This window comes from Xenopus tropicalis, chromosome 8 (assembly GCF_000004195.4).
Source record: "Xenopus tropicalis strain Nigerian chromosome 8, UCB_Xtro_10.0, whole genome shotgun sequence".
Taxonomy (NCBI): domain Eukaryota; kingdom Metazoa; phylum Chordata; class Amphibia; order Anura; family Pipidae; genus Xenopus; species Xenopus tropicalis.
Window position 1 is genome coordinate 3,902,271 of NC_030684.2, and position 26,519 is coordinate 3,928,789.

The 26,519-nt window shown below is 36.8% G+C and overlaps 1 protein-coding gene across 1 annotated transcript; it reads right to left on the reverse strand.

Moving 5' to 3' along the window:
• Positions 1-9,382: 9,382 nt before the first annotated feature.
• LOC100491890 (nicotinamide N-methyltransferase) lies at positions 9,383-12,670 on the reverse strand. The gene is made up of 3 exons (XM_002935061.3): positions 12,449-12,670; positions 12,133-12,340; positions 9,383-10,134 (listed from the first exon to the last, which is right to left on the reverse strand). The coding sequence occupies exons 1-3, from the start codon at positions 12,594-12,596 to the stop codon at positions 9,705-9,707; spliced, it is 786 nt and encodes a 261-aa protein (XP_002935107.3). The 5' UTR covers positions 12,597-12,670; the 3' UTR covers positions 9,383-9,704.
• Positions 12,671-26,519: the final 13,849 nt, after the last annotated feature.

The window sequence follows — 26,519 nt, forward strand, 5'->3', positions numbered from 1 at the left end:
TATAAGCACCGTGGAAGGATTTTGTGTTCAAGAACTATTTTTGGAAAAAAAGAAACATTTTAGCCAATGAATATTTTATATTCAAATGTTTTTATTGATTTTGTATTATCATTAATTGAGTCCACAGAGATCAACTGATAATCAAGATCCTAATTTCAACATGTATAACATTAATACATTAATACAATTGAAATGTTAATTACCTAAAATCTAAGTTTGATTGGTATGCCAGTTTGAGTCTGGAACTTTTTTAAATTTATAATTCTCGCTAGAAAAAATATTAGATCAATTTCGTTACTAACATTATCCTAATTTTATCATATAGAATGATAAAGAATTCATTTTTTGGTACGTAATTACCAAAGAGTAAAACAAGAAAAGAAAAAAGGTCCTCACTACATTATTATTATATTTTTTTTATCATTGTGAAAATTATTTTCAAATTATAATATATAGTTTTCATTTTGTAAACTATTTACAGAGTCTATTTTAAAGGGTAAAAAAAATAAAACAAAACTTTTTTAACTGTATTAATGGATTTTAACCCTTTATTGCTCTCAGATAAGCAGCTTCAACCTTTGCTTTTTTTAATTAGATTTTTTTGCTTTTTTTGGTTGGTCTTATAATTAGTGATGGGTGAAATAATTCCAGACATTCCAGACATAATTCCAGACGAGGATTTGCAACGAATTTCCATGTTTTGCCATTGGTGGTTTATTGTGTGTAAAAAAATTGCCGCCCATGTCCAAAAAATGACATGCATAAAAAAATAGTTGTGCATGTTGTTGTTTTTGATGTGCGTGACAATTTTTTTTGACACGCGCCATTTTCGCCGTTTTATGAATTTTGCGGTGAAACAAAACTGGACAGATTCGCTCATCACTACTTATAATCGCTGATGTCTTTTTCTATAATATTAGTTATTAGGGCAGACTTACTAAAATTCATAATTGTGTTATTTTTATGTTTTTTCTACCAAATTCAAATTCAAATTTAAAAAAAAGTACAAATGTCTCCACATTTAAAAAAAAATAAGATAAAAAGCACGGATGAAAAAAATCGTGGAATAAATACAAAAGCAAAATAAATACCTCAAAATATTCATTCACTTGTAAATTTTTGCGTGATTAAAAGCAAAAAATACCTCAAAAACTCAAATTCATTTAATTCTCAAATTCATTCCAATCAAATTCAATTCCAATTGAAAAAGAACAGCTCCCAATGGCATCTCCATGACCTTGCCAGCTTTTAGAGGGTGTAGTTTTGTATTAAAAGTAGTGATGAGTAAATCTGTCCCGTTTTGTTGAAAAATTTGTGAAACCTTCAAAATATTCACAAAATGGAGAAAAAAAATCCACGAAACAGAGAAAATGTTGCACATCAAAAAAAAATATTTTGATGTGCGCTTATCAAAAAAAGACACTCACAACGATTTTTGGAGACGCACATGAAAAAATCCTGCACAGCATTTTTTTGCGCATTGGTGGAATATTTTGCAAAACGGCAACAAAATTGGGCACATATAAATTCACTGCGGACAACTATCTTTTGTCATGCAGCGAATTTTTATGCCGCAAATTTTGTCGTCTGTTCCGCAAAATAATCCGCCAATGCCGAAAACGAGGAAATTCGCTAAGGGGCACATTTACTAATCCATGAATCTGAATCCCGAATGGGAAAAAATCGGATTGGAAATGAAAATTTTGAGATTTTTTCGGCGCCGTCACGACTTTTTCGTGAATTGTCACGACTTTTTTTTTCGTATTGAGCAATTGTAAACAGTGGAAAAACCAATCCGGTTTTTCGCGATGGCGCCGCAAAATTCACGACAATTCACGAAAACGGCGTGACGGCGATAAAAAATTTGCGACAATTCACAAAAAAGTTGCAAAAATACTGATCATTACGGAAAAAAAGCATTCGGACACTTTTCGGACGTTCGTGGATTAGTAAATGTGCCCCTAAGAATCCATACATGCTGAATTATTTTGCCCATCACTAATTAAGTGCTTTTATACTTACTGAATTCTGAAAATTTGTGGTTTTAGAGTAATTATTTAATTTTTTTGTGCTAAAAAGCTTGATTCGAGAAAAAGAGAAAAAAAACAATGTTAATAAATCTACCCATTAGCAATTAACATGATAATGATTGTGACTTGAGAAATATATGCTTCCAGAACTCTAGATTAATGTAAAGCCCACTCACCTCAATAAATGTTGATGAAAATTATTCACAAAGCTCCAAAAGATGTTAAAGTAAGTTCTCTCTTCTAGAAGTCTTCTAGTAACTTACCGTTTCTTTTGGGAGCAACCAACGCTTCACACACAATGGGGTTCCTTGCGTTGATTCCATAGATACTGTTAACGGGACGGCTATTAATGTGACTGAGAACACAGCAAACATTGGTCTTTATGCAGAAGAGTGTAAATTTACTTTAGAACATTTCACTTGATACCCTCGGTTATTTCGCTTTTATTTTATTACATATGATAATGATGAAGGCAGAAGGGCAAAGATTCCCAAGGAGCACTGTGCAATCTCGAGGGGAAATTGTATTAACAATTAAATTCAAGCTATTGCCGTGGTTTGAGAAAACATTGAATATTTTCTAATTTCATTTTTCCACACTTGATTTTTCAAGTTTTATAAATAATAACATGTTGAGAATGCCAATAAAAAAAATGAAACCGCTTACCAAATATTTTACTTGGTTATTTTGCTTTTATTTTATTACATATGATAATGATGAAGGCAGAAGGGTAAATAAGTGCAAAGATTCATAAAGATCAGGGGGATCTATATTATGATGTAATATTTCAAGGAAGAAATGACAAAAACATTCGGCTTTTTATGTGCATTTGTTTCTGTTATTAGTTCTGCAATACATTTAGCAGAAATGTGTTTCAAAATGTCACCAACTTATACCCCCTCCCAAAATTTTAATGTGACAAGCTCAAACATATGCCTATACTATACTTGGGGGCACATTTACTAATCAAATTTGAGATAAAGTCAGATTTTTTCTTACTTCTAAATAATTTCGAGATTTCAAGTTTTTCAAAAATAGCTTTTTTTAACTTTGTAAAAAAAAAATTTGAGTAGTGATGAGCGAATCTGTCCATAGAAAAATTAGCAAAACTACTGAAAAATGTGTAAAAAAGGCGGGACTATTTTGTCGCGTGAGACTATTTTGATGCGACCACGACTTTTACCCAAATTTTTGCTGAAGTTTAGGAAAACAATTTGCCAATGACTTAATGCGGAAATTCACTGCAAATCCATGCCTGGCGAAAAAATTCACTTATCACTACTGTCGAGTACCATTAAGTCTTATGGGGGCTTAGAATAGTCAGTGACAGCCTGTCCTTGAGCTTTCAATGAGTTAATCCCCTCATTGTTTTCTATTTCACACATTTTCAAGGAGAAGTTAATCCCATCATTATTTTCTATTTCACACATTTTCAAGGAGAAGTTAATCCCATCATTATTTTCTATTTCACACATTTTCAAGGAGAAGTTAATCCCATCATTATTTTCTATTTCACACATTTTCAAGGAGAAGTTAATCCCATAATTATTTTCTATTTCACACATTTTCAAGGACAAGTTAACCCCATCATTATTTTCTATTTCACACATTTTCAAGGACAAGTTAATCCCTTCATTGTTTTCTATTTCACACATTTTCATGGAGAAGTTAATCTCCTCATTGTTTTCTATTTCACACATTTTCAAGGAGAAGTTAATCCCCTCGTTGTTTTCTATTTCACACATTTTCAAGGAGAAGTTTATCCCCTCATTGTTTTCTATTTCACACATTTTCAAGGAGAAGTTAATCCCCTTATTGTTTTCTATTTCACACATTTTCAAGGAGAAGTTAATCCCATCATTGTTTTCTATTTCACACATTTTCAAGGAGAAGTTAATCCCATCATTGTTTTCTATTTTACACATTTTCAAGGAGAAGTTAATCCCCTCGTTGTTTTCTATTTCACACATTTTCAAGGAGTAGTTTATCCCATCATTGTTTTCTATTTCACACATTTTCAAGGAGAAGTTAATCTCCTCATTGTTTTCTATTTCACACATTTTCAAGGAGAAGTTAATCCCCTCGCTGTTTTCTATTTCACACATTTTCAAGGAGAAGTTAATCCCATCATTGTTTCTATTTCACAGATTTTCAAGGAGAAGTTAATCCCCTTATTGTTTTCTATTTCACACATTTTCAAGGAGAAGTTAATCCCATCATTGTTTTCTATTTTACACAGTTTCAAGTGGAACTTTATTTTTCATTATTGTTTTCCAAGAACGAGAATGTTCCTAAAAAAGGCTATTGGAGCACTACCTGTTTGGGAAAAATAAAGAGGATTTATGGAAACAAACGTCCGTTGAAACTCAAATTTTCTGAGTTTTAACAATACTTTCAACTCAAAAAATTTGGGATTCGTACAAACTATGCAAGCATTATCGTGACATTTTATAAACACAGTAATGGACGAGTTTAATTTGAACATATACCATGTCGAGTTTATACGACTTTCAAGGCCAAAAAAATTAATTTTAGTAAATGTGCCCCTACCTATATATTCTAATATCCCTATAGCCTTGGATATTATGGTTACTCAAAAAGTCACCCAAGCCACTCTTAAAGGCATTAACAGAATCTGCCATGTCCACACCATCCAATGGGGCTTTACACAACCTCACTGCCCGCACCATGAAGAACCACCCATCCTTCTTCAAATAAAATGTAGTTCATCAAGTATAAAGGTGGGGAAAAATATCTCCCACAGTCTATAATGGCCTCTAATGTACCTTTAAAAAAATAATAATGTCCCCTCGTAAGCGCCATTTCTCCAAAGAAAACCTCCTCAAACGTGACAATCTTACCTTTTAGTTTAACCCTTCCATCCCCTTTACCAGTTTACTTGCAGACTCTGCACTCTCTCCAGCTCATTAATATGACCAGATTCCTTAGCAAATAAAATAGCTTTAGGGTTTCACCAATCTAAGAGGCCCATTTACTAAAGGTGATGTTGGCCAACTACATGCACAGAATTCATTGCAACATTTGACCAATGTTACCCACTGTACTGAGGGGAGAGCCCAAAAACTAACCAATTCAGAAGTTATTTCAGAACTGAGATGACATTAATTAAAACATAAAACTTGATGTTGCCTTGTTTCCTCTGCCTATTTGAGAGATTTTGGTAAAACTTGTGGAGGGGGGGAGCACTGTGACCAAATCATGGTTCTTTGCTCCGGTTTTTATCATTTGTACCCTGTCTCCCAAGTAAGAGATAAACACTTATTTACTAAAACCTAGCAACCAGCAGAACTTGGTATGTTACAATTTGTTATCCCTCACAGCTCAGCACTTGTGTTAGTGGGATTAGTACATAAGGCCTATATTCTTATATATTACTACAATGCATTCAAAGGGATTCTGTCATGATTTTTGGGGGGTCCTTTATATTTCTAAATGACACTGTTACAGAGCAAATAATTCCCTCTGCCATTTAACAATTTATTCTAGAACCAACAAAATGCATTGTGCCTGAGTCTGAGCTTTCAGAAGGAGCCAGCGCTATACATTAGAACTGCTTTCAGCTAACTTATTGTTTCTCCTACTCCCATGTAACTGGAGGAGTCCCAAGCCGGACTTGGATTTCTTACTATTGAGTGCTATTCTGATACCTACTGGGAGCTGCTATCTTGCTCCCTTCCTATTGTTCTGCTGGGAGGGAGGGTTATCACTCCAACTTGCAGCACAGCAGTAAAGTGTGACTGAAGTTTATCAGAGCACAGGTCACATGGCTGTGGCACCCTGAGAAATGAAGAATATGGCTAGCCCCATGGGAAAAACAGATTACAATGCAGGATTCTGCTGGAGAAGCTCTATTAACTGATGGGTGTTGAAAAATACATATATTGTAGGCAAATTGTGATTAGTAAAGGGGCTACCTAAATACCTACCTATAGGCATTGCTTTATGGTTTGATCTGATAAAGGCTAAAAAGCACACTTGTCATTTCTTCTTCCTTTGTAACAACTACTTGCTAAAAACAGAGGTTTCGTTCATTTTAGACATTGGGTCACAAAAAATTCAAAAGTGTTGCAAATAAAGTATAAAATTATCTTTATTGAACTGATGATAACAATGGTTCAGCAGCCAAAATGAATCCAAACAATTCCAAATGTCATTATAATATTTTATTAGATTAGCGGGAGATTCCCCATACCAACCAATGAAAAGCTACTTTCAATTGTGTTATTAAATATGTTATTATCCAATATAGCGACATCATATTATGCAGCATTTTATCAGATTATCTACCATTCAGATCAGTTTCTGCACCACGGAGCTTATAATTAAAGCACCCTATGGAATTCACACTAGGCTCAGTTCTATCAGGGTCAATTCACCTTCTTACTATTCTTGGAACATGGGAGAAATCTAGAGGAAACACCATGCAGAAAGTGGGAAACTTACCAACTATATCCTTAAGTTGCCCTGGCTGGAATTGGGGGGCACATTTACTAAGCAATTTTGAGATAAAGTTGGATTTTTTCCTACGTGTAGATAATTTCAAGATTTATGAACGTGTTTTCGCCAGAACTCGAGGTTTATTATTGTTCCCCGAAAAATTCTAGTTTTTTTAAAAAAAATATTTGTGATTTATTAATGTTTAATTAACTTTTTTTTTTTTAAAAAAAAGGTTTCATCTGTCAAGTACCATTGAGTCCTATGGAGGGTCAAACTAGTAAAGGAATAGAATAGTCAGTGACAGCCTGTCCTTGACACATTCTGAAGGATAAATTAATCCCCTCATTGGTTTCAGTTTTACCTAGCTTCAAGGAAAGTTAATCCCTCATTGTTTCTATTTCACACATTTTCAAGTGGAAATTAATTCCATCATTGTTTTCTGTTTTACTCAGTTTCAAAGAGAAGTTAATCCACTCATTGTTTTCTGTTTCACCCAGTTTCCTGGAGAAGTTAATCTCATCATTGTTTTGTATTTCACCCAGTTTCATGGAGAAGTTAACCTCATCATTGTTTTCTATTTCACCCAGTTTCATGGAGAAGTTAATCTCATCATTGTTTTCTATTTCACCCAGTTTCATGGAGAAGTTAATCTCATCATTGTTTTGTATTTCACCCAGTTTCATGGAGAAGTTAATCTCATCATTGTTTTCTATTTCACCGAGTTTCATGGAGAAGTTAATCCCCTCATTGTTTTCTGTTTCACCCAGTTTCCTGGAGAAATTAATCTCATCATTGTTTTGTATTTCACCCAGTTTCATGGATAAATTAATCTCATCATTGTTTTCTATTTCACCCAGTTTCATGGAAAAGTTAATCTCATCATTGTTTTCTGTTTCACCCAGTTTTCATGGAAAAGTTAATCTCATCATTGTTTTCTGTTTCACCCAGTTTCATGGAGAAGTTAATCCCCTCATTGTTTTCTATTTCACCCAGTTTCATGGAGAAGTTAATCTCATCATTGTTTTCATGGAGAAGTTAATCTCATCATTGTTTTCTATCACCCAGTTTCATGGAGAAGTTAATCTCATCATTGTTTTCTGTTTCACCCAGTTTTCATGGAGAAGTTAATCTCACCATTGTTTTCTGTTTCACCCAGTTTCGTGGAGAAGTTAATCTCACCATTGTTTTCTATTTCACCCAGTTTCGTGGGGAAGTTAATCTCATCATCGTTTTCTATTTTACACAGTTTCAAGTGGAACTTAAACACATTATTGTTTTCCAAGAATGAGCGCTAATGCTCCTAAAATGGCTGCTGGAGCACTTCCTGTTTGGGAAAAATAAAGAGGATTCATGAAACGAACATCCATTTAAATCCAATTTTTCGAGTCTAAACAATACTTTCAACTCAAAAAAATTCTGTATTCATACGAATGATTCAAGCATTATCGTGACATTTTATAAATACAGCAATGATCGAGTTTATTTCGAACCTATACCATGTTGCGTTTATACAACTTTGAAGGCCAGAGGAAAACAAATTTTAGTAACTGTGCCCCTGACCGAACCCACTTTTTTGGGTTCATCCTGCTGAATCGCGAACCAAATCCAAATCCTAATTAAATAAAATTTAACCCTTTCCGGTTTCTGCAGAATCCATCAAAAAAAGCATTCGGTGCATCCCTAGAATCTAGTATCCTAGTTTCAAAATTTCCTGGAGAAGTTAATCTCATCATTGTTTTGTATTTCACCCAGTTTCATGGAGAAGTTAATCTCATCATTGTTTTTTATTTCACCCAGTTTCATGGAGAAGTTAATCTCATCATTGTTTTCTATTTCACCCAGTTTCATGGAGAAGTTAATCTCATCATTGTTTTGTATTTCACCCAGTTTCATGGAGAAGTTAATCTCATCATTGTTTTCTATTTCACCGAGTTTCATGGAGAAGTTAATCCCCTCATTGTTTTCTGTTTCACCCAGTTTCCTGGAGAAATTAATCTCATCATTGTTTTGTATTTCACCCAGTTTCATGGATAAGTTAATTTCATCATTGTTTTCTATTTCACCCAGTTTCATGAAGAAGTTAATCTCATCATTGTTTTCTATTTCACCCAGTTTCATGGAAAAGTTAATCTCATCATTGTTTTCTGTTTCACCCAGTTTTCATGGAGAAGATAATCTCACCATTGTTTTCTGTTTCACCCAGTTTCATGGAGAAGTTAATCTCATCATTGTTTTCTATTTCACCCAGTTTCATGGAGAAGTTAATCTCATCATTGTTTTCAATTTCACCCAGTTTCATGGAGAAGTTAATCCCCTCATTGTTTTCTATTTCACCCAGTTTCATGGAGAAGTTAATCTCATCATTGTTTTCTGTTTCACCCAGTTTTCATGGAGAAGTTAATCTCACCATTGTTTTCTGTTTCACCCAGTTTCGTGGAGAAGTTAATCTCACCATTGTTTTCTATTTCACCCAGTTTCGTGGGGAAGTTAATCTCATCATCGTTTTCTATTTTACACAGTTTCAAGTGGAACTTAAACACATTATTGTTTTCCAAGAATGAGCGCTAATGCTCCTAAAATGGCTGCTGGAGCACTTCCTGTTTGGGAAAAATAAAGAGGATTCATGAAACGAACATCCATTTAAATCCAATTTTTCGAGTCTAAACAATACTTTCAACTCAAAAAAATTCTGTATTCATACGAATGATTCAAGCATTATCGTGACATTTTATAAATACAGCAATGATCGAGTTTATTTCGAACCTATACCATGTTGCGTTTATACAACTTTGAAGGCCAGAGGAAAACAAATTTTAGTAACTGTGCCCCTGACCGAACCCACTTTTTTGGGTTCATCCTGCTGAATCGCGAACCAAATCCGAATCCTAATTAAATAAAATTTAACCCTTTCCGGTTTCTGCAGAATCCATCAAAAAAAGCATTCGGTGCATCCCTAGAATCTAGTATCCTAGTTTCAAAATTTTGAGACATGGTAAATGGAGAATACTAGAAAGCACTGAGCTTTAAAACAACTCTACGTTGCCCTGTATAATAAAAATGGCTAGAAAAAGCAGTTATAAAGGAGAAGTCGTTCTGTTTAGACAGCAACACAGATAGAGAGGAGCAAGGTCTCCATAACTATGAAACCATAATCACCAAGCCTAAAAAGCTAATAGCAATGTAATCGTTAAGCTTTGTCTTTAGGGATTCAGGCATTTAGACCTCTCTATCCTTCCGGCATACAAAATATGCCAAAAATTCATAATCAAAAAAATCAGAATTGTATCTGTTTTTTTCTTTCCCAGATCTCTCTACAATTAACCCGTTGCTTGTCAGAGCCTTTCGCACAAACTCTTCATCACATGTCAGGGCGGAAAACTTGTGTTGGCCTATCATGTAGTAAGATAAATTCAATACTGAAATGAGGATCAGGTGACCTCCAACCTTCACAAGGGAGCAGATTTGTTTTAGGAGCTTCAGATACATCGCATGATCTTTACTAACAACTTCCAAATAGGCGGAAGTGAGCACACAGTCTGCTTGGGGCAACACAACATCACCCAGGGGGTTATCTTTGGTAATATCCCATCTTACAATCTGTTTGGTGGCTCTTCTTGTCTTTTCTTCATGTTTGTTACAGTCTGAGCTAGAAAACAAGAGATTCTTTAGATAATTAGTCCTGTCTCCCATTCAATATAAGTCACAGAAATATTCTAAATGGACAGGCTGATTAGCATTCAGCATTTAATACAGTCCAGAGTAGGGATGCACTTGTTTATTAATGACCTGGAGGTGGGCATAGAGAGTACTGTTTCTATTTTTGCTGACGACACTAAATTGTGCAAAACTATAAGTTCCATGCAGGATGTGCCGCTTTGCAGAGCGATTTGACAAAATTGGAAAACTGGGCAGCAAACTGGAAAATGAGGTTCAATGTTGATAAGTGCAAAGTTATGCATTTTGGTAGAAATAATATAAACGCAAACTATCTACTGAATGGTAGTGTGTTGGGGGGATCCTTAATGGAGAAGGATCTAGGGGTTTTTGTAGATCACAAGTTGTCTAATTCCAGGCAGTGTTATTCTGTGGCTACTAAAGCAAATAAAGTGCTGTCTTGTATAAAAAAGGGCATTGACTCAAGGGATGAGAACATAATTGTGCCTCTTTATAGGTCCCTGGTAAGGCCTCACCTTGAGTATGCAGTGCAGTTTTGGGCTCCAGTCCTTAAGAAGGATATTAATGAGCTGGAGAGAGTGCAGAGACGTGCAACTAAACTGGTAAAGGGGATGGAAGAGGTTATGAGGTTAGACTGTCGAGGTTGGGGTTGTTTTCTCTGGAAAAGAGGCGCTTGCGAGGGGACATGATTACTCTGTACAAGTACATTAGAGGGGATTATAGGCAGTTGGGGGATGTTCTTTTTTCCCATAAAAACAATCAGCGCACCAGAGGTCACCCCTATAGATTAGAGGAACGGAGCTTCCATTTGAAGCAGCGTAGGTGGTTTTTCACGGTGAGGGCAGTGAGGCTGTGGAATGCCCTTCCTAGTGATGGGGTAATGGCAGACTCTGTTAATGCCTTTAAGAGGGGCCTGGATGAGTTTTTTAACAAGCAGAATATCCAAGGCTATTGTGATACTAATATCTACAGTTAGTATTACTGGTTGTATATATATAGTTTATATATGTGAGTGTATAGATTGGTTAGTATAGGTTGTGTGCTGGGTTTACTCAGATGGGTTGAACTTGATGGACAATGGTCTTTTTTCAACCCTGTGTAACTATGTAACTATGTAACTATGTAACTGAATCCTGTATTCGGTTCAGTATTCGGCCAGGATTAGGTCTTTTTTGGCAGGGTTTGGATTCAGCCAAATCCCCGGTCCTGGCCAAACTCAATCCGAATTAGCATATGCTAATTAGGTTTCTGAAGGGTTAATGTAGCCGCATAAACACGGAAGTGTAAAATGTTTCACCACGCACTTTGACATTTCAACCACCCAAATCCTAATTAGCATATGCTAATTCGCTTCAGGATTTGGCTCAATCTCTTAACATGGATTCTGGGGTTCGGCCGAACCCAAAAAACTGATCCCTAGTTCAGAGACTCTTTGCGGTATATTTATCAAAAAGTGAAGTTAGCGCTCACCACATTCTGTCTCTCCATTAGTGATGGGCGTAATTTTTCGCCAGGCATGGATTCGCAGTGAATTTCCATGTTTCGCCATCGGTGGCTTTTTTTGCGAAATGGCCATCAAAATTCACCGCACGACACAACCATTGTTGTCCATGTAAAAAAAATTGTTGCATGTGTCAAACACTCATCATCAAATACTCTTTTAAAAGACCCATAGAAATAAATGGAGATTCCTCTAGTGGACTGTGCTCTAACTTCACTTTTGATAAATATACCCCTTTATATTAATATAAACAAAATGATATTATTGGGATTTTATTTCAGTGGTTAATAGTTACCCAAAAATTATACACACATATACTAAAGGATGCTTGGGATACGCCTGAATGTTTGTGTTTTCAACCACCATTTTGAAATTCGCTGTATTTGGTAGAACCAGCTGAGCATTTCTTACTCTTTGTCTCTCTGTGAATGTAGATACAACATAGACTTTTGGTTTTTTTTTACTCACCATTCCTCTTTAAGACCACAAACAAACTCTGTAAGGTGGGAGTGGTCTATGGCTCCTGGTTCCTTGTTTAACCATTTCTGTGCCTCTTGATAATCAGATTCGCAGGGTTGTAGTAAAATGATGTTATCAAAGTAATCAGCAGCCAAAAGAATAAACATGAATACGGTATTAGCACTCAGTTCAATCAGAGTTTTTCCTTTCACTAAACCTGCATCAAGAAAAGAAAAAGTAATAACACAACTACAAGAATCACCCTACAGATTGTACACAGCTAAAGTCAGCAAAAAAGTCAAGTTTGGCTCTCACTAATTCATACCTGAAGAGAATATATCACGGAGAACTTTAATAGGATAGTCTATCACCTGCTCCTTGGAAGGATCCTTATCAGCCCCCAAGTAGGTTTCAAATAAAAGGCAAAGATCGTACTCTTCATCGTGGTAGTGCTTACATTGTGTAGAAGCCATTATAAGCAACGTGGGAGCAATTTGTGCCAAAATCTACTTTTAAACGTAAGCAAAATGTTAAAAAACAAAGTGAAATATATTAGTCAATGAATATTTCAGGTTTTACGACTTTTTATTGATTTATAATTACCAACAGAAAACATTATAGCAGTAAGGCTAATGCCACACGAGACGTAGGGCGGATATTTTCGACAAGCGGAAAAGCGCGTTTTTATGCGTATTTACGCTACATGTGCCTGCACCCAAGTGTATCCTATTCATTCCAGTGCAGGCAGATGTAGGAGGCGTAGGGCGGAATTTTCGGCAAGCGCTTTTCAGCTTGCCGAAAATATCCGCCCTATGACTCGTGTGGCATTAGCCTAAAGCAACAGAGATTAGTTGTCATTATAAATAATGATGAGCGAATCTGTGCCATTTTTGCTTCACCGGACAATTTGTAAATCTTTGAAAAGATTTACAAAATAGGGGAAAATCCAGGAAACAGCGAAAATGTTGCGCGTCAAAATAAAATTGTTATGTTTTTGATATGCGCATCAAAAATACTGAGCATGCAACAATTTTGATTGCTGCACATTATTTTTGACATACGCAACATTTTTTTTTGACATGGGCGACAATTTTTTGCAGCGTGGGAAATGTTTACACTGCAAATTTTGGTGCCCATTTCGCGAAATAATCCACCAAAGTGAGAGCGTGAAAATTTATTGCAAATGCATGCCTGGCAAATTATTTTGCCCATCGCTTATTATCAATCTCCTAAATTTAAATGTTAAATTCTGAAAATATAAGTTGCCTCCATGTTAATTTTTTAAATATACCACCCTTAGAAATGAAAAGCAAGATCTATATTTATTTCAGTCAATTAATATGTTATTATTTTAGGTATTAATACTTTTTATTGATTTATAATTAGTGATGAGCAAATCTGTCCCAATTAGCATCGACTGAAAAATGTAAAAAACGGCAAAAAGTTTGAGAAATAGGAAAATGTTGCAAGTCAAAAATATATTGATGCATGTCTTTTTTTTATGCACACTTTTTGACAATTTTTTGACGCATAGTGAATTTTTACATGTCAAAATTTGCCACATGTCAAAAAATTGTTGCCCGCAGGCAAAAAAATGGTCAATTTTTGTTTTTGTGCACAATATATTCATCATTTTGCAAATTTTTTGACATTTCGCAAATTTTCCAGTGAAGCGAAACGGAACAGATTCGCTCATCACTATCCGGTAGCAAAGCAGAATATAATTCTTCAAGAAAAGAAAAAAAAATGCTCCTCCCTACATTATTGTGAAAATTATTTTTAAATGACAATATAACAATGATAAATTACAATATATATTCTCCAGTGCATTCAAAAGGGTTAGTTATGCACATTTTCAGGTAAAGAAATGTTTTTTTATGCATATTAATTTATTTCTAACCTTTATTTCTCTCGGAAAAGAAGCATTAACTTTGGCTAAATGATTTGTTAATATCTCTTATTTCAGATTTGGATTTTTCCTATAATATTAGTTATTATTTAGCCATGAATACCAGTTAAAATTCCAAAAGAAGTTCACTATATACTTAGTTCTCTCGTCTAAAAGCCGGTTACTTACCCTTTCTTTTTGGAGCAGGCAACGCTTCAAACAAGCTGTGGCTCCTTGGTTTGATTCCCTTGATACTTATAATGGGACGGCTGTTTATCATTACTGGGAACAGCAATCACCAGTCCTTATGCAAAACAGTGTAAATTTACTTTAGAACATTTGATCTAACAAACCCATTGATTTAATCAAATATGATGATAAGGACAAAAGGGTAACAGAGATTCATAAAGATGAAATCTATATTATAATGCAATATTACACGGAAAAAACAACCAAAACCTACAGTTGTGCTTGTGTTATTAGTTCTGTGATACATTTTGGTGACATATATTTCATTTATTTCCTAAAGGGGAAGGAAAGGTAAAAACTCAGTAAGCTTTATCAGAAAGGTCTATGTAAACACAACCATAAGCACTCACAGAAGTGAGAGCTCTCTATCAAAAGAAACAGGATTTCTTGTCTCCTTTTTTGGAAACATGTTCCTCTGTGCCAGACTACCTCTCTCAGAGGTAGAATCCTTCAGAGCATGGGCATGAGTCTGCACAGCCTCATCTTCTCTCCCTTTTTGTTCTCCTGCTCCTCTCCCATCAGAATTCACTCCCCGTCCCAACTCTGTGTAATTTGAGCTACCAGAAGCTAAAGCTGCAGCAGGAAACTACTGAGACCAAGCTAAAATGGCAGCTGCTATCTTATACAAACAGAGGGTGCTTCTAGGGCTATTACTCAGGTATGGTAAAACTTTCTGCAGAATAAATATAGAGTTCTAGTTTGCACTATATACTCCTCTCTCAACATTTAAATGACACGAGTGTGCCCCAATATATACATAATTACATAGATAATTTGGGTTGAATACCATTTTAATATATTTGCCACTAAGGGGCTGATTTACTTACCCACGAACGGGTCGAATGGAGTCCGATTGCGTTTTTTTCGTAATGATCGGTATTTTGCGATTTTTTCGTATGTTTTGCGATTTTTTCGGATTCTTTACGAATTTTTCGTTACCAATACGATTTTTGCGTAAAAACGCGAGTTTTCGTATCCATTACGAAAGTTGCGTAAAAAGTTGTGCATTTTTCGTAGCGTTAAAACTTACGCGAAAAATGCGCAACTTTTCGCGTAAGTTTTAACGCTACGAAAAATGCACAACTTTTTACGCAACTTTCGTAATGGATACGAAAAACTCGCGTTTTTACGCAAAAATCGTATTGGTAACGAAAAATTCGTAAAGAATCCGAAAAAATCGCAAAACATACGAAAAAGTCGCAAAATGTTCGTTTTCAAGTCGGAACTTTTCCAATTCGGGTCGGATTCGTGGGTTAGTAAATCAGCCCCTAAGTGTACAAGTTAAATAATAGAAGACAATGTACAGTAGGTGTGCTGCCCTCATAGCCATTCTGGCAGACTAAAATGGTTCATGGATGTATTGCCACCTAGTGGCCACTTTTATGAAAGCAGTTATGAAAACCATGCATTACGTATGCAAACAGGAAGTGACCTATCTCACAGGAAGTTTCAGTGTTGCCACATTTTGGATGTTATCTCCTCATGTGCCTAGGTGTTTCTTACTCAGTTCTGGGAAATTAATTAATTAAATTAATTAATTAAATTCTGTCAGTTTGTTATTGCACCAAGATACCTATATGTAGAAGCATTTTTATACCTGGTCTCTATATATACAGCATAATGATTTGTTGTTGTTTGTATTGGATTTCAGTTCTGCAATAATAAAAAATAAGAATTTTGATGCGCAACAATTCTTTTGACGAGCGAGACAATTCTTTTTGACGTGCTGCAATTTTGTCGCCCATATTGGGAAAAAATCCAACAATGGTGAAGCCCGGATATTCGCCGTGAATCCATGCCTGGTGAATATTTTCACCCATCACTGATGTTTAATACCCAAATACACATAGCAATTAGTGATGAGCGATTCGCTGTCAAGATTCTTTGAAAAGATTCAAAAACCGATGAAACTGTTGCGCGTCAAAAACAAAAATTTCAAAATATTATGTTTTGATGCGCCCAACAATTGCCCGCGAATCCATGCTTAATGGATAATTATGCTTATCACTAATAGCAATATATAAATGCAGTGTCATATTCACATTTAATGTCCGCCTAATATTATACAAGTGCTATATGTATTTCTATGTATTAATAACCAACTATAGTTACTGAAACTGTATTGGAACAATATGGAGTAAAGATATAAAAAACATGAGAGCTGTAAATACCTACAGGACATGCGGAGTGTTTGTCAAGATATTTCCCATGACTTGGTACAGCGCTTGATAATCAACTGATTCTGTTCTTTTACGTGAGTAATTATAACTGCCAATTCTAGGGTAACCGCAGAAAAAATATTTTTGTTCGTACGGTGTCTACAAAAAAAGTAAGAGAAGACCCTGAAATCAAAGGGATTAAAAGTGCAGCCAAAATTCTCAACCTCCAACCTCCTCACTGCCCTTACCCTGAGGAACCTCCTACCCAACATCCCCCGGCAGGGCATTCTCCAACCTCCTCACTGCCCTCACCGTGAGGAACCCCCTACCCAACATCCCCCGGCAGGGCATTCCCCAACCTCACTGCCCTCACCGTGAGGAACCCCCCCAACCTCCTCCAACCTGGTGTGTGGGGTATCTTAACGTTGTTGGGACATGGATGCCAATACATTCCTGTCCTTGGAGGGATCCTCGGTTATCCCAGTACAGTGCTTGGGGAGGCTATGTCATGTCCTAATTGTGTGTGTGTACTCCTGTTTGGTATTACAGAAGGGGGGTGGCGACTAGACTAGCTAAGATCAGAGAAGGGGAGTACCCCGCAGCAACCTTGGTAGGCAACGTGTATTGTCCAGTGTCCCAAACATCCTGTGCTACAGGATTAACGTCCATTTCCCTGTGGGACAAGAAAGTCTAGGGAAAAGTATTATACAGATTTGGAGTGTAGTTGCCACCCTAAGGAAGGGGTGTTAGAGTGTGAACAAGACGAGCAAAACCGAGTCAAAAATTTAAGAACCTGGATATGTCTCTCTGCTGGGTTCCATGGGTCAAACCAATAGAAAGGTGGAGGGAAGGATCCCAGCATGTGAGCTGATGGCAGCCAGAGAGGGGAAGTAATATGTCAAAAAAGCCCTCAGAGATGCAATGGCCTGACAGTCTGCCTGTAGCTCTGTTCAGTGTTCATTTTGTATCTTAATTGACTTGTGAACTAACTAAAGTGCATGGTCAGGTGTTCTCTTCTATTCCAGATCCCACCTCCACTGAGGGAACTCACTCCTTGCAGCCCGGGGACTGGGTGATGCTAAACAAATTTGTTCGGAAAAACACCCTTGATCCCAGATTTGATTTTCACATCAGGTCCTGCTGAGCATCGCCACCTCAGTCAAATTGGCGGGAAAGCCCAGCTGGATCCACACCTCCCACTGCAAGAAGACCCCAGCCCCGGAAGGGGCACCTGCATCCATCCAATGACAACTTATATGCTTTTCTGGGTGTGTACAAGCACCTCGCTAGCCCAAGAGGTAGCCATTAAACACAGTTCTGGTACAACACATCTGCTACACATGTAGCTATCTTTACATTTGATTACTGTGATATTGTCAGTTGTGCTCATTTCCCATTAGCATGGCAATGTAATTGGTACAAGGGATGTCCCGAAGTCAAAAGATATATACATTTGCATTATTGATGACTACTGGGGGTGTACAATGGTAAGCTCTACTTCCTGGGGGGAAGCAGGTAGGGTCACGAGGCTCACACTTTGACAATTGAGAACCCCAACCCCAATGATACTGGTACATATCTTATGGGCCTTTGGAGTAGGGGCGGTTCTGACCATCCTTTGGGTAGGTTCCAACTGTCCATGACATGTCCAACTCTAGCGAATGGTTGCCCTCTCCTCCACAAGTAGTCACTCAGACCAACCCCTTGAGACCACACATAACTTCCCTTGGCAACATGATAGCCATTGCCAATCCAACCTTTGAACACCCTCTAGTGATAGAGACGGGATTTGGAGACGTTAATGTCTGACTGGAATAATCTGACCAATTGCTATTTCAGATTGCTAAATTTGGACGTGTGACTATTCTTTTGATGCCTGAGACTATTCTTGTGACAATTTTGGCAGCGTGACTATTCTTTTGATGCCTGAGACTATTCTTGCAACAATTTTGGACGCGCGACTATTCTTTTGATGCCTGAGGCTATTCTTGTGACAATTTTGGATGTGCGACTATTCTTTTTATGCTTGAGACTATTCTTGAGAAATTTTTAGATGCGCGACTATTCTTGCAACAATTTTTGGACGTGCAGCAAATTTTTCCGTGGCAAATTTTTTATTCTTGTGACAATTTTGGATGTGTGACTATTCGTTTGATGTCTGAGGCTATTCTTGCGACAATTTTGGCCGCGCGACTATTCTTGTGACAATTTTGGACGTGCGACTATTCTTTTGACGGCCAAAACTATTCTTGCGACAATTTTGAACGTGCGACTATTCTTTTGACGCCTGAGACTATTCTTGCGACAATTTTGAACGTGCGACTATTCTTTTGATGCCTGAGACTATTCTTGCGACAATTTTAGCCGCGCGACTATTCTTTTGAAGCCCGCAACTATTCTTGTGACAATTTTGGATGTGCGACTATTCTTTTTATGCTTAAGACTATTCTTGAGAAATTTTTAGATGCGCGACTATTCTTGCAACAATTTTTGGACGTGCAGCAAATTTTTCCGTGGCAAATTTTTTATTCTTGTGACAATTTTGGATGTGTGACTATTCGTTTGATGTCTGAGGCTATTCTTGCGACAATTTTGGCCGCGCGACTATTCTTGTGACAATTTTGGACGTGCAACTATTCTTTTGACGGCCAAAACTATTCTTGCGACAATTTTGAACGTGCGACTATTCTTTTGACGCCTGAGACTATTCTTGCGACAATTTTAGATGTGCTACTATTCTTTTGATGCCTGAGACTATTCTTGTGACAATTTTGGCCTCGCGACTATTCTTTTGAAGCCCGCAACTATTCTTGCGACAATTTTGGATGTGCTACTATTCTTTTGATGCCTGAGACTATTCTTGCGACAATTTTGGCCTCGCGAATATTCTTTTGAAGCCCGCAACTATTCTTGCGACAATTTTGGATGTGCTACTATTCTTTTGATGCCTGAGACTATTCTTGCGACAATTTTGGCCTCGCGAATATTCTTTTGAAGCCCGCAACTATTCTTGGGACAATTTTGGATGTGCGACTATTCTTTTGATGCCTGAGACTATTCTTGAGAAATTTTTAGACGCGCGACTAATTTTTGGTCGTGCAGCAAATTTTTCCGCGTCAAATTTTTTCATCTGTTTCTCATAAACAATCCGCCAATGACGAAATGCGGAAATTCGTCGCAAATCCATGCCTGGCGAAACATTTCGCCCATCACTAATTAGCACCGATAAGCAGTTAATGAATCATAGTTACTGTGAATGCAGAAATGTTGCATATTGCCAGTCAGTACTGCTGAGCTCAATAAAATACATGAAATTTTTCATGCAACTATTTGCACTGCAAATAAAAAGAGTATTGTTTCAGGTGTTGTTTGGTGTTTCTTCTTTATTATAGTAAAGATTGTAGGTACTTTCACGCAAAGTTATTATTTACAATTTCTCCCCATGATCAATTGCCTCTGTTATCTGGACTTTGTACATGATGTGTTGGATGAACTGGATCATCTAGTGGTTCTCAACCTCATTCCTCATGTTGTGGTGACCCCCAACCATAAAATTATTCCCAAGACCATTGGAAATATGTGTTTTCCGATGGTCTTAGGCAACCCCCAAAAGTACAGAACATGCTAGTACAATTTGGGCCACTTCACTGGGGCTGTACATTAGGCTTCCTCCTGACTTATCCAGACACCTGAAGCAGCTTTTCAGAACTCCAAAAGTTCTCTCGATTACAGACCGCTCTTTGACATGTGCTTCATTAAAAGCAGATTCAGCCCTTGTATGTGGCCTGGGTATTGGGGTCATTAGCCACCGATAACATGGGTAGCCAGTGTTGGAAGTGGTTAACGCTACTGCTTACCAATTTAGCAGTATATAACTACTAATACAAGCGCTCATTCAGTTGTGTGTCTAGGGGTATAACGATAATCTTTAGGCTCGTAGTATTTATATAAAAATAGGTATATGTATTGCTTGTTAAATGAACAAGATGCAGCATAGGTCCAGTTAAAAGCATAGGGAACCAGCATAAGATGCTATAAGGCTGTCCCTCATTCATGACTGTCTGCTAAGTCCAGACATCCAGGCTCTCTTATCCACCTTTTTCCTGTGAATATCATACCGACACCAAAGGTGGCTTTGAAGATTTACAGCCCCACTGTTGTTTACGCATAAACAAATAGCATGCAACCCCCTGACAATGTAAGTTGTAAGCTATTTACCATACAATAAATCACCACAGAGTTGGCGCTCATAAAACACTCATATGTATTAAATAAATCTATCAGTTTTTATTAAAAATGTACAATAAATCAGTGTATCAAAAATCAGAAAAGTGCATAAAAAAAAAAAAAAAAAAACATTAGTTCATCTCTATATAAATTTACACATTAGTTAAAAATGGGATTGTAAACATTGAAATAAATTAACAATATCTACAGAAATTCACTAATCAATCCATTTGTATAGAAATTCATTAATCAATGTAAATCTATCTAGACAATTGAATTCATACGTAAATGAGAGCTACTAAGAAAACCTATATTTTTAAGCTGCAGGCACATATAATTAGAACTAATAAAAGTTAAAAAACGATTTGTATAGCATGATTACTAGTTAAAAAATATAATTAAACCAACCGATGTGCTAATATAGGTCTCCCTCAATCCAAATTATATTGCACAATCAGCCGTTAGAGTGGAGAGCCACAGCTAGATAAAGAAAAAAACGTGGGATGCCAAACCTCCAGTCGGTACTATAATACCGGCGATTCCCCGCACTGCAGATAAGCAAAATATACAGAGAGAGCCCCACAGGGAGTAAGCTAATAGCAAACTATATGCAGTTGTCCCGGCCGGGAACTTACTTTAGGCACAGAGGGAGATGCGCACCGAACGTTTTACTTGCCGCTTCGGGCCAATTCGGCCGTGACGTCACCGAAGCTCAGTTCCTTCAGTACGGATCCTCTCCTGTGCCAAAAAGGTCGACGCGTTTCGCGCTCTTGCGCTTTCTCAAAGACCGCTCAGTCTCCTGGGGTTCTCCCTCTCTCCTTTATACTCCCCCCTCCTCTGCAGATTTCTTTTGGTGCATTAACCCTTTCCTAGGTAGGGCTCTAATATAGAATTAAGGGAATTCGAATTAAAGGGTACCTTAACCATTTCCTAAGCATGATAAAAGCCATAAAGGACAAAAATACCATTCCTTCATTATTTGAAAGAACGGTACCTTTGATAATTATTGATAAATACAATTAATAATAAAATATAAGGTCGTTAATACATATATGCTACATATCTACTTCTCCTTTCCTTGGCTGTATGTCCATTTTAATATTCCCCATACTAATTTCAATATGATATAGTATAATATCCACACAAAGATATGGATAGAATATCAATAATCTATATATTCACTTCTCCTTCTCCTAACTAACCATACGTTATAATGCTATATTCCCACGCTCAATAAGGATGTAGCATAATATTAGTCTCCACGCACGGCTACTTTTAGACAAATATCTGTCCATTTCCACACTTAGTGGTTCAAAAAGGCTTTGATATTCCAGTTCTCATTAAACCCCATTGGAATAAATGTGTTCAAAGAGAACATACAGAAGGACTCCCTTCTATCAAGTGCTGCTAATCTGTCACCTCCCCTATAGTCTATCTCTACTTGTTCTATAGCCCATGCTTTCAAATGTCTTATATCTGATGCATGTGTATCCCTAAAATGTTTGTACAATGGTATTTCAGTGGATCCTATTCTAATTTTTCTAATGTGTTCATATAACCTTTTTCGGAAAGGTCTAATAGTTCTTCCCACATATTTCATATTACAACTACATTCAATCACATATATAACATACTGTGACCAACAAGAGATGTGATTCTTAATAGTATACTTATTACCAGTGCCATAACATTCTAAGCTAGAAACCTTCTTAGGACAGAAGTTACACTGAGAGCAATTCCCACATATATGCCAACCTCTAGTTCTCCCATGATTATCTTTTTTATCTTTTTTATCATTAGAGAAATAATTTAGAATAGATTCCCTGTTCTCATAAAGATTATTTCTATGTTGCTTTAAAATAGTGGGTGCTAGAATATCTTTCAGAGTTTTGTTTTTTTTATATATTACGGGTAGATTTTTTGGTAAGTTATTTTTCAAAGCAGGATCGTTTAATAATATTGGCCAATACTTCTCCAATATAGTCAATACTTCTCTTATTTTGCAGTGATACCGTACCACTAGAAGATAGTCTAAAATTCTCGTATAAATATAGTAATATAAGCATAGAATTTTTAGATTTAGAGATTTTTATTGATGAGGGTAGAATCTGTACTAAAACATACTTTAAGGATGTGGATAGGAATACCTATATATTGAAGAGTAGTCATCATAGAGAGATTTGGCTTAAGAATATACCTCGAAGTCAATTTCTGAGAATACGTAGAAATTGTAATAGTGATTGTGATTTTATGGAACAAAGTATTTTTATTTATAGGCGATTTGTGGAAAAAAGGTATGATAAGGAACATTTAACACGAGAATTTGTCAAGGTAGCTGGAACTAATTTCTCTGTTTTCCTTCCAAGATTAGGAGTTAGCTATAGAGCTGATCAAATTGGCTTAATTCCCGCAGTTGAAGTAGGGAATGTGGAGATAAAAGATAATCTCGATCTTTTTTTGGAAAATGAACTCCATTCGATCAAGGATGTGAATAATATGCCAACCTCTAGATATCTGCATGAGAAAAAGAAAGGTATAACGGATAATTTGGGTGTAACTTATGGCAGAAAGGGAGATTCACGAGTAGGAAAAAGAATAAATGAAGATGCAGATAAGGAAAAAGATAGACTATGTCTAAAAACTAAACGGAAGAAATACTTTATTAACCAAGTAGATGAAATAGCAGTGGCCCAATCCATTGCCAATGAGCCGTCCAGAGAGTATGGCGAATTGGCTCTAGTGGTACGGTATCACTGCAAAATAAGAGAAGTATTGACTATATTGGAGAAGTATTGGCCAATATTATTAAACGATCCTGCTTTGAAAAATAACTTACCAAAAAATCTACCCGTAATATATAAAAAAAACTCTGAAAGATATTCTAGCACCCACTATTTTAAAGCAACATAGAAATAATCTTTATGAGAACAGGGAATCTATTCTAAATTATTTCTCTAATGATAAAAAAGATAAAAAAGATAATCATGGGAGAACTAGAGGTTGGCATATATGTGGGAATTGCTCTCAGTGTAACTTCTGTCCTAAGAAGGTTTCTAGCTTAGAATGTTATGGCACTGGTAATAAGTATACTATTAAGAATCACATCTCTTGTTGGTCACAGTATGTTATATATGTGATTGAATGTAGTTGTAATATGAAATATGTGGGAAGAACTATTAGACCTTTCCGAAAAAGGTTATATGAACACATTAGAAAAATTAGAATAGGATCCACTGAAATACCATTGTACAAACATTTTAGGGATACACATGCATCAGATATAAGACATTTGAAAGCATGGGCTATAGAACAAGTAGAGATAGACTATAGGGGAGGTGACAGATTAGCAGCACTTGATAGAAGGGAGTCCTTCTGGATGTTCTCTTTGAACACATTTATTCCAATGGGGTTTAATGAGAACTGGAATATCAAAGCCTTTTTGAACCACTAAGTGTGGAAATGGACAGATATTTGTCTAAAAGTAGCCGTGCGTGGAGACTAATATTATGCTACATCCTTATTGAGCGTGGGAATATAGCATTATAACGTATGGTTAGTTAGGAGAAGGAGAAGTGAATATATAGATTATTGATATTCTATCCATATCTTTGTGTGGATATTATACTATATCATATTGAAATTAGTATGGGGAATATTAAAATGGACATACAGCCAAGGAAAGGAGAAGTAGATATGTAGCATATATGTATTAACGACCTTATATTTTATTATTAATTGTATTTATCAATAATTATCAAAGGTACCGTTCTTTCAAATAATGAAGGAATGGTATTTTTGTCCTTTATGGCTTTTATCATGCTTAGGAAATGGTTAAGGTACCCTTTAATTCGAATTCCCTTAATTCTATATTAGAGCCCTACCTAGGAAAGGGTTAATGCACCAAAAGAAATCTGCAGAGGAGGGGGGAGTATAAAGGAGAGAGGGAGAACCCCAGGAGACTGAGCGGTCTTTGAGAAAGCGCAAGAGCGCGAAACGCGTCGACCTTTTTGGCACAGGAGAGGATCCGTACTGAAGGAACTGAGCTTCGGTGACGTCACGGCCGAATTGGCCCGAAGCGGCAAGTAAAACGTTCGGTGCGCATCTCCCTCTGTGCCTAAAGTAAGTTCCCGGCCGGGACAACTGCATATAGTTTGCTATTAGCTTACTCCCTGTGGGGCTCTCTCTGTATATTTTGCTTATCTGCAGTGCGGGGAATCGCCGGTATTATAGTACCGACTGGAGGTTTGGCATCCCACGTTTTTTTCTTTATCTAGCTGTGGCTCTCCACTCTAACGGCTGATTGTGCAATATAATTTGGATTGAGGGAGACCTATATTAGCACATCGGTTGGTTTAATTATATTTTTTAACTAGTAATCATGCTATACAAATCGTTTTTTAACTTTTATTAGTTCTAATTATATGTGCCTGCAGCTTAAAAATATAGGTTTTCTTAGTAGCTCTCATTTACGTATGAATTCAATTGTCTAGATAGATTTACATTGATTAATGAATTTCTATACAAATGGATTGATTAGTGAATTTCTGTAGATATTGTTAATTTATTTCAATGTTTACAATCCCATTTTTAACTAATGTGTAAATTTATATAGAGATGAACTAATGTTTTTTTTTTTTTTTTTTATGCACTTTTCTGATTTTTGATACACTGATTTATTGTACATTTTTAATAAAAACTGATAGATTTATTTAATACATATGAGTGTTTTATGAGCGCCAACTCTGTGGTGATTTATGGTTCTGCAACACTGGGGATTAGTTGGAGGATGGCTGCACAGTGATCACTGAGTGACTTTTAACATTTAAATAGAATTGTTCAGAATTTGTTTACCATAGCGCGGATATATTTTGACACATTATTTACCATACAATGACACAATTGTTTGCACAGTTGTGTAGCATACTCCTTGGGGCAGCTTTCGCACCGAGTACGAAAGTTTCGGATTCATTCAAGCTTCAGTATGGTGACTTTTCTTGGGCCAGGTTGGAGCTGCAGAGTGCCATTGAGCCCTATGGGAGACTTTCCTTGGGTCGGGTTGGAGCTGCAGAGTGCCATTGAGCCCTATGGGAGACTTCCCTTGGGCCGGGTTGGAGCTGCAGAGTGCCATTGAGCCCTATGGGAGGCTTTCCTTGGGCCGGGTTGGAGCTGCAGAGTGCCATTGAGCCCTATGGGAGACTTTCCTTGGGCCGGGTTGGAGCTGCAGAGTGCCATTGAGCCCTATGGGAGACTTTCCTTGGGCCAGGTTGGAGCTGCAGAGTGCCATTGAGTCCTATGGGAGGCTTCCAAAATCATGAAAGTCTGAAAGAGCGCTCAATACAAAAAAGTCACGACAAGATTCAAGCAAATCGTAATGGCTACGAAAAAGTCGCGACTTTTCGCACAAATCGTAATGGTTACGAAAAAGTCGCGACAATTTCCGAAAAGTTGTAACGGCGACGAAAAAATCGCAAAAAATACGAAAACATCACAAAATGTTCCTTTTCCAATCGGAATTTTTCCAATTCGGATTTGGATTCGTGGGTTAGTAAATCAGCCCCCTTGTGTTAAATTTACATACAACCTTACCTTTATTATCAGATATAATATAAAGGTATGACCCCCCCACACATCAAATCATCAAATCAAATAAGCTGGTTCCAGTCTCCCACTGTGAAAACAGGGCCTGCTTGCAATGGATGTCACAGTGTGAGATTGATAGCTGACACTACAAGTAGCTGCTTCCAGTCTCAGACTGTGAAAAGAGGGCCTGCTTGCAATTGCAAAAGCAAATATAGGAAACTTCTGATAGACATGACCCACATACTTACCTAAAAGCCGTCCATGAGGCATTTTTCCACTTTCAGAATCATGTG

Bases quoted from the DNA above. Each gene is read 5' to 3' on its own strand.
- LOC100491890 (XM_002935061.3), bottom strand. From the start codon at position 12,596: ATGGCTTCTACACAATGTAAGCACTACCACGATGAAGAGTACGATCTT. The intron at 12,341-12,448 runs GTATGAATTAGT...TTCTTGATGCAG, and splicing joins CCGTGATATATTCTCTTCAG to GTTTAGTGAAAGGAAAAACT. The intron at 10,135-12,132 runs GTGAGTAAAAAA...CTTGTTTTCTAG, and splicing joins TGTGGTCTTAAAGAGGAATG to CTCAGACTGTAACAAACATG.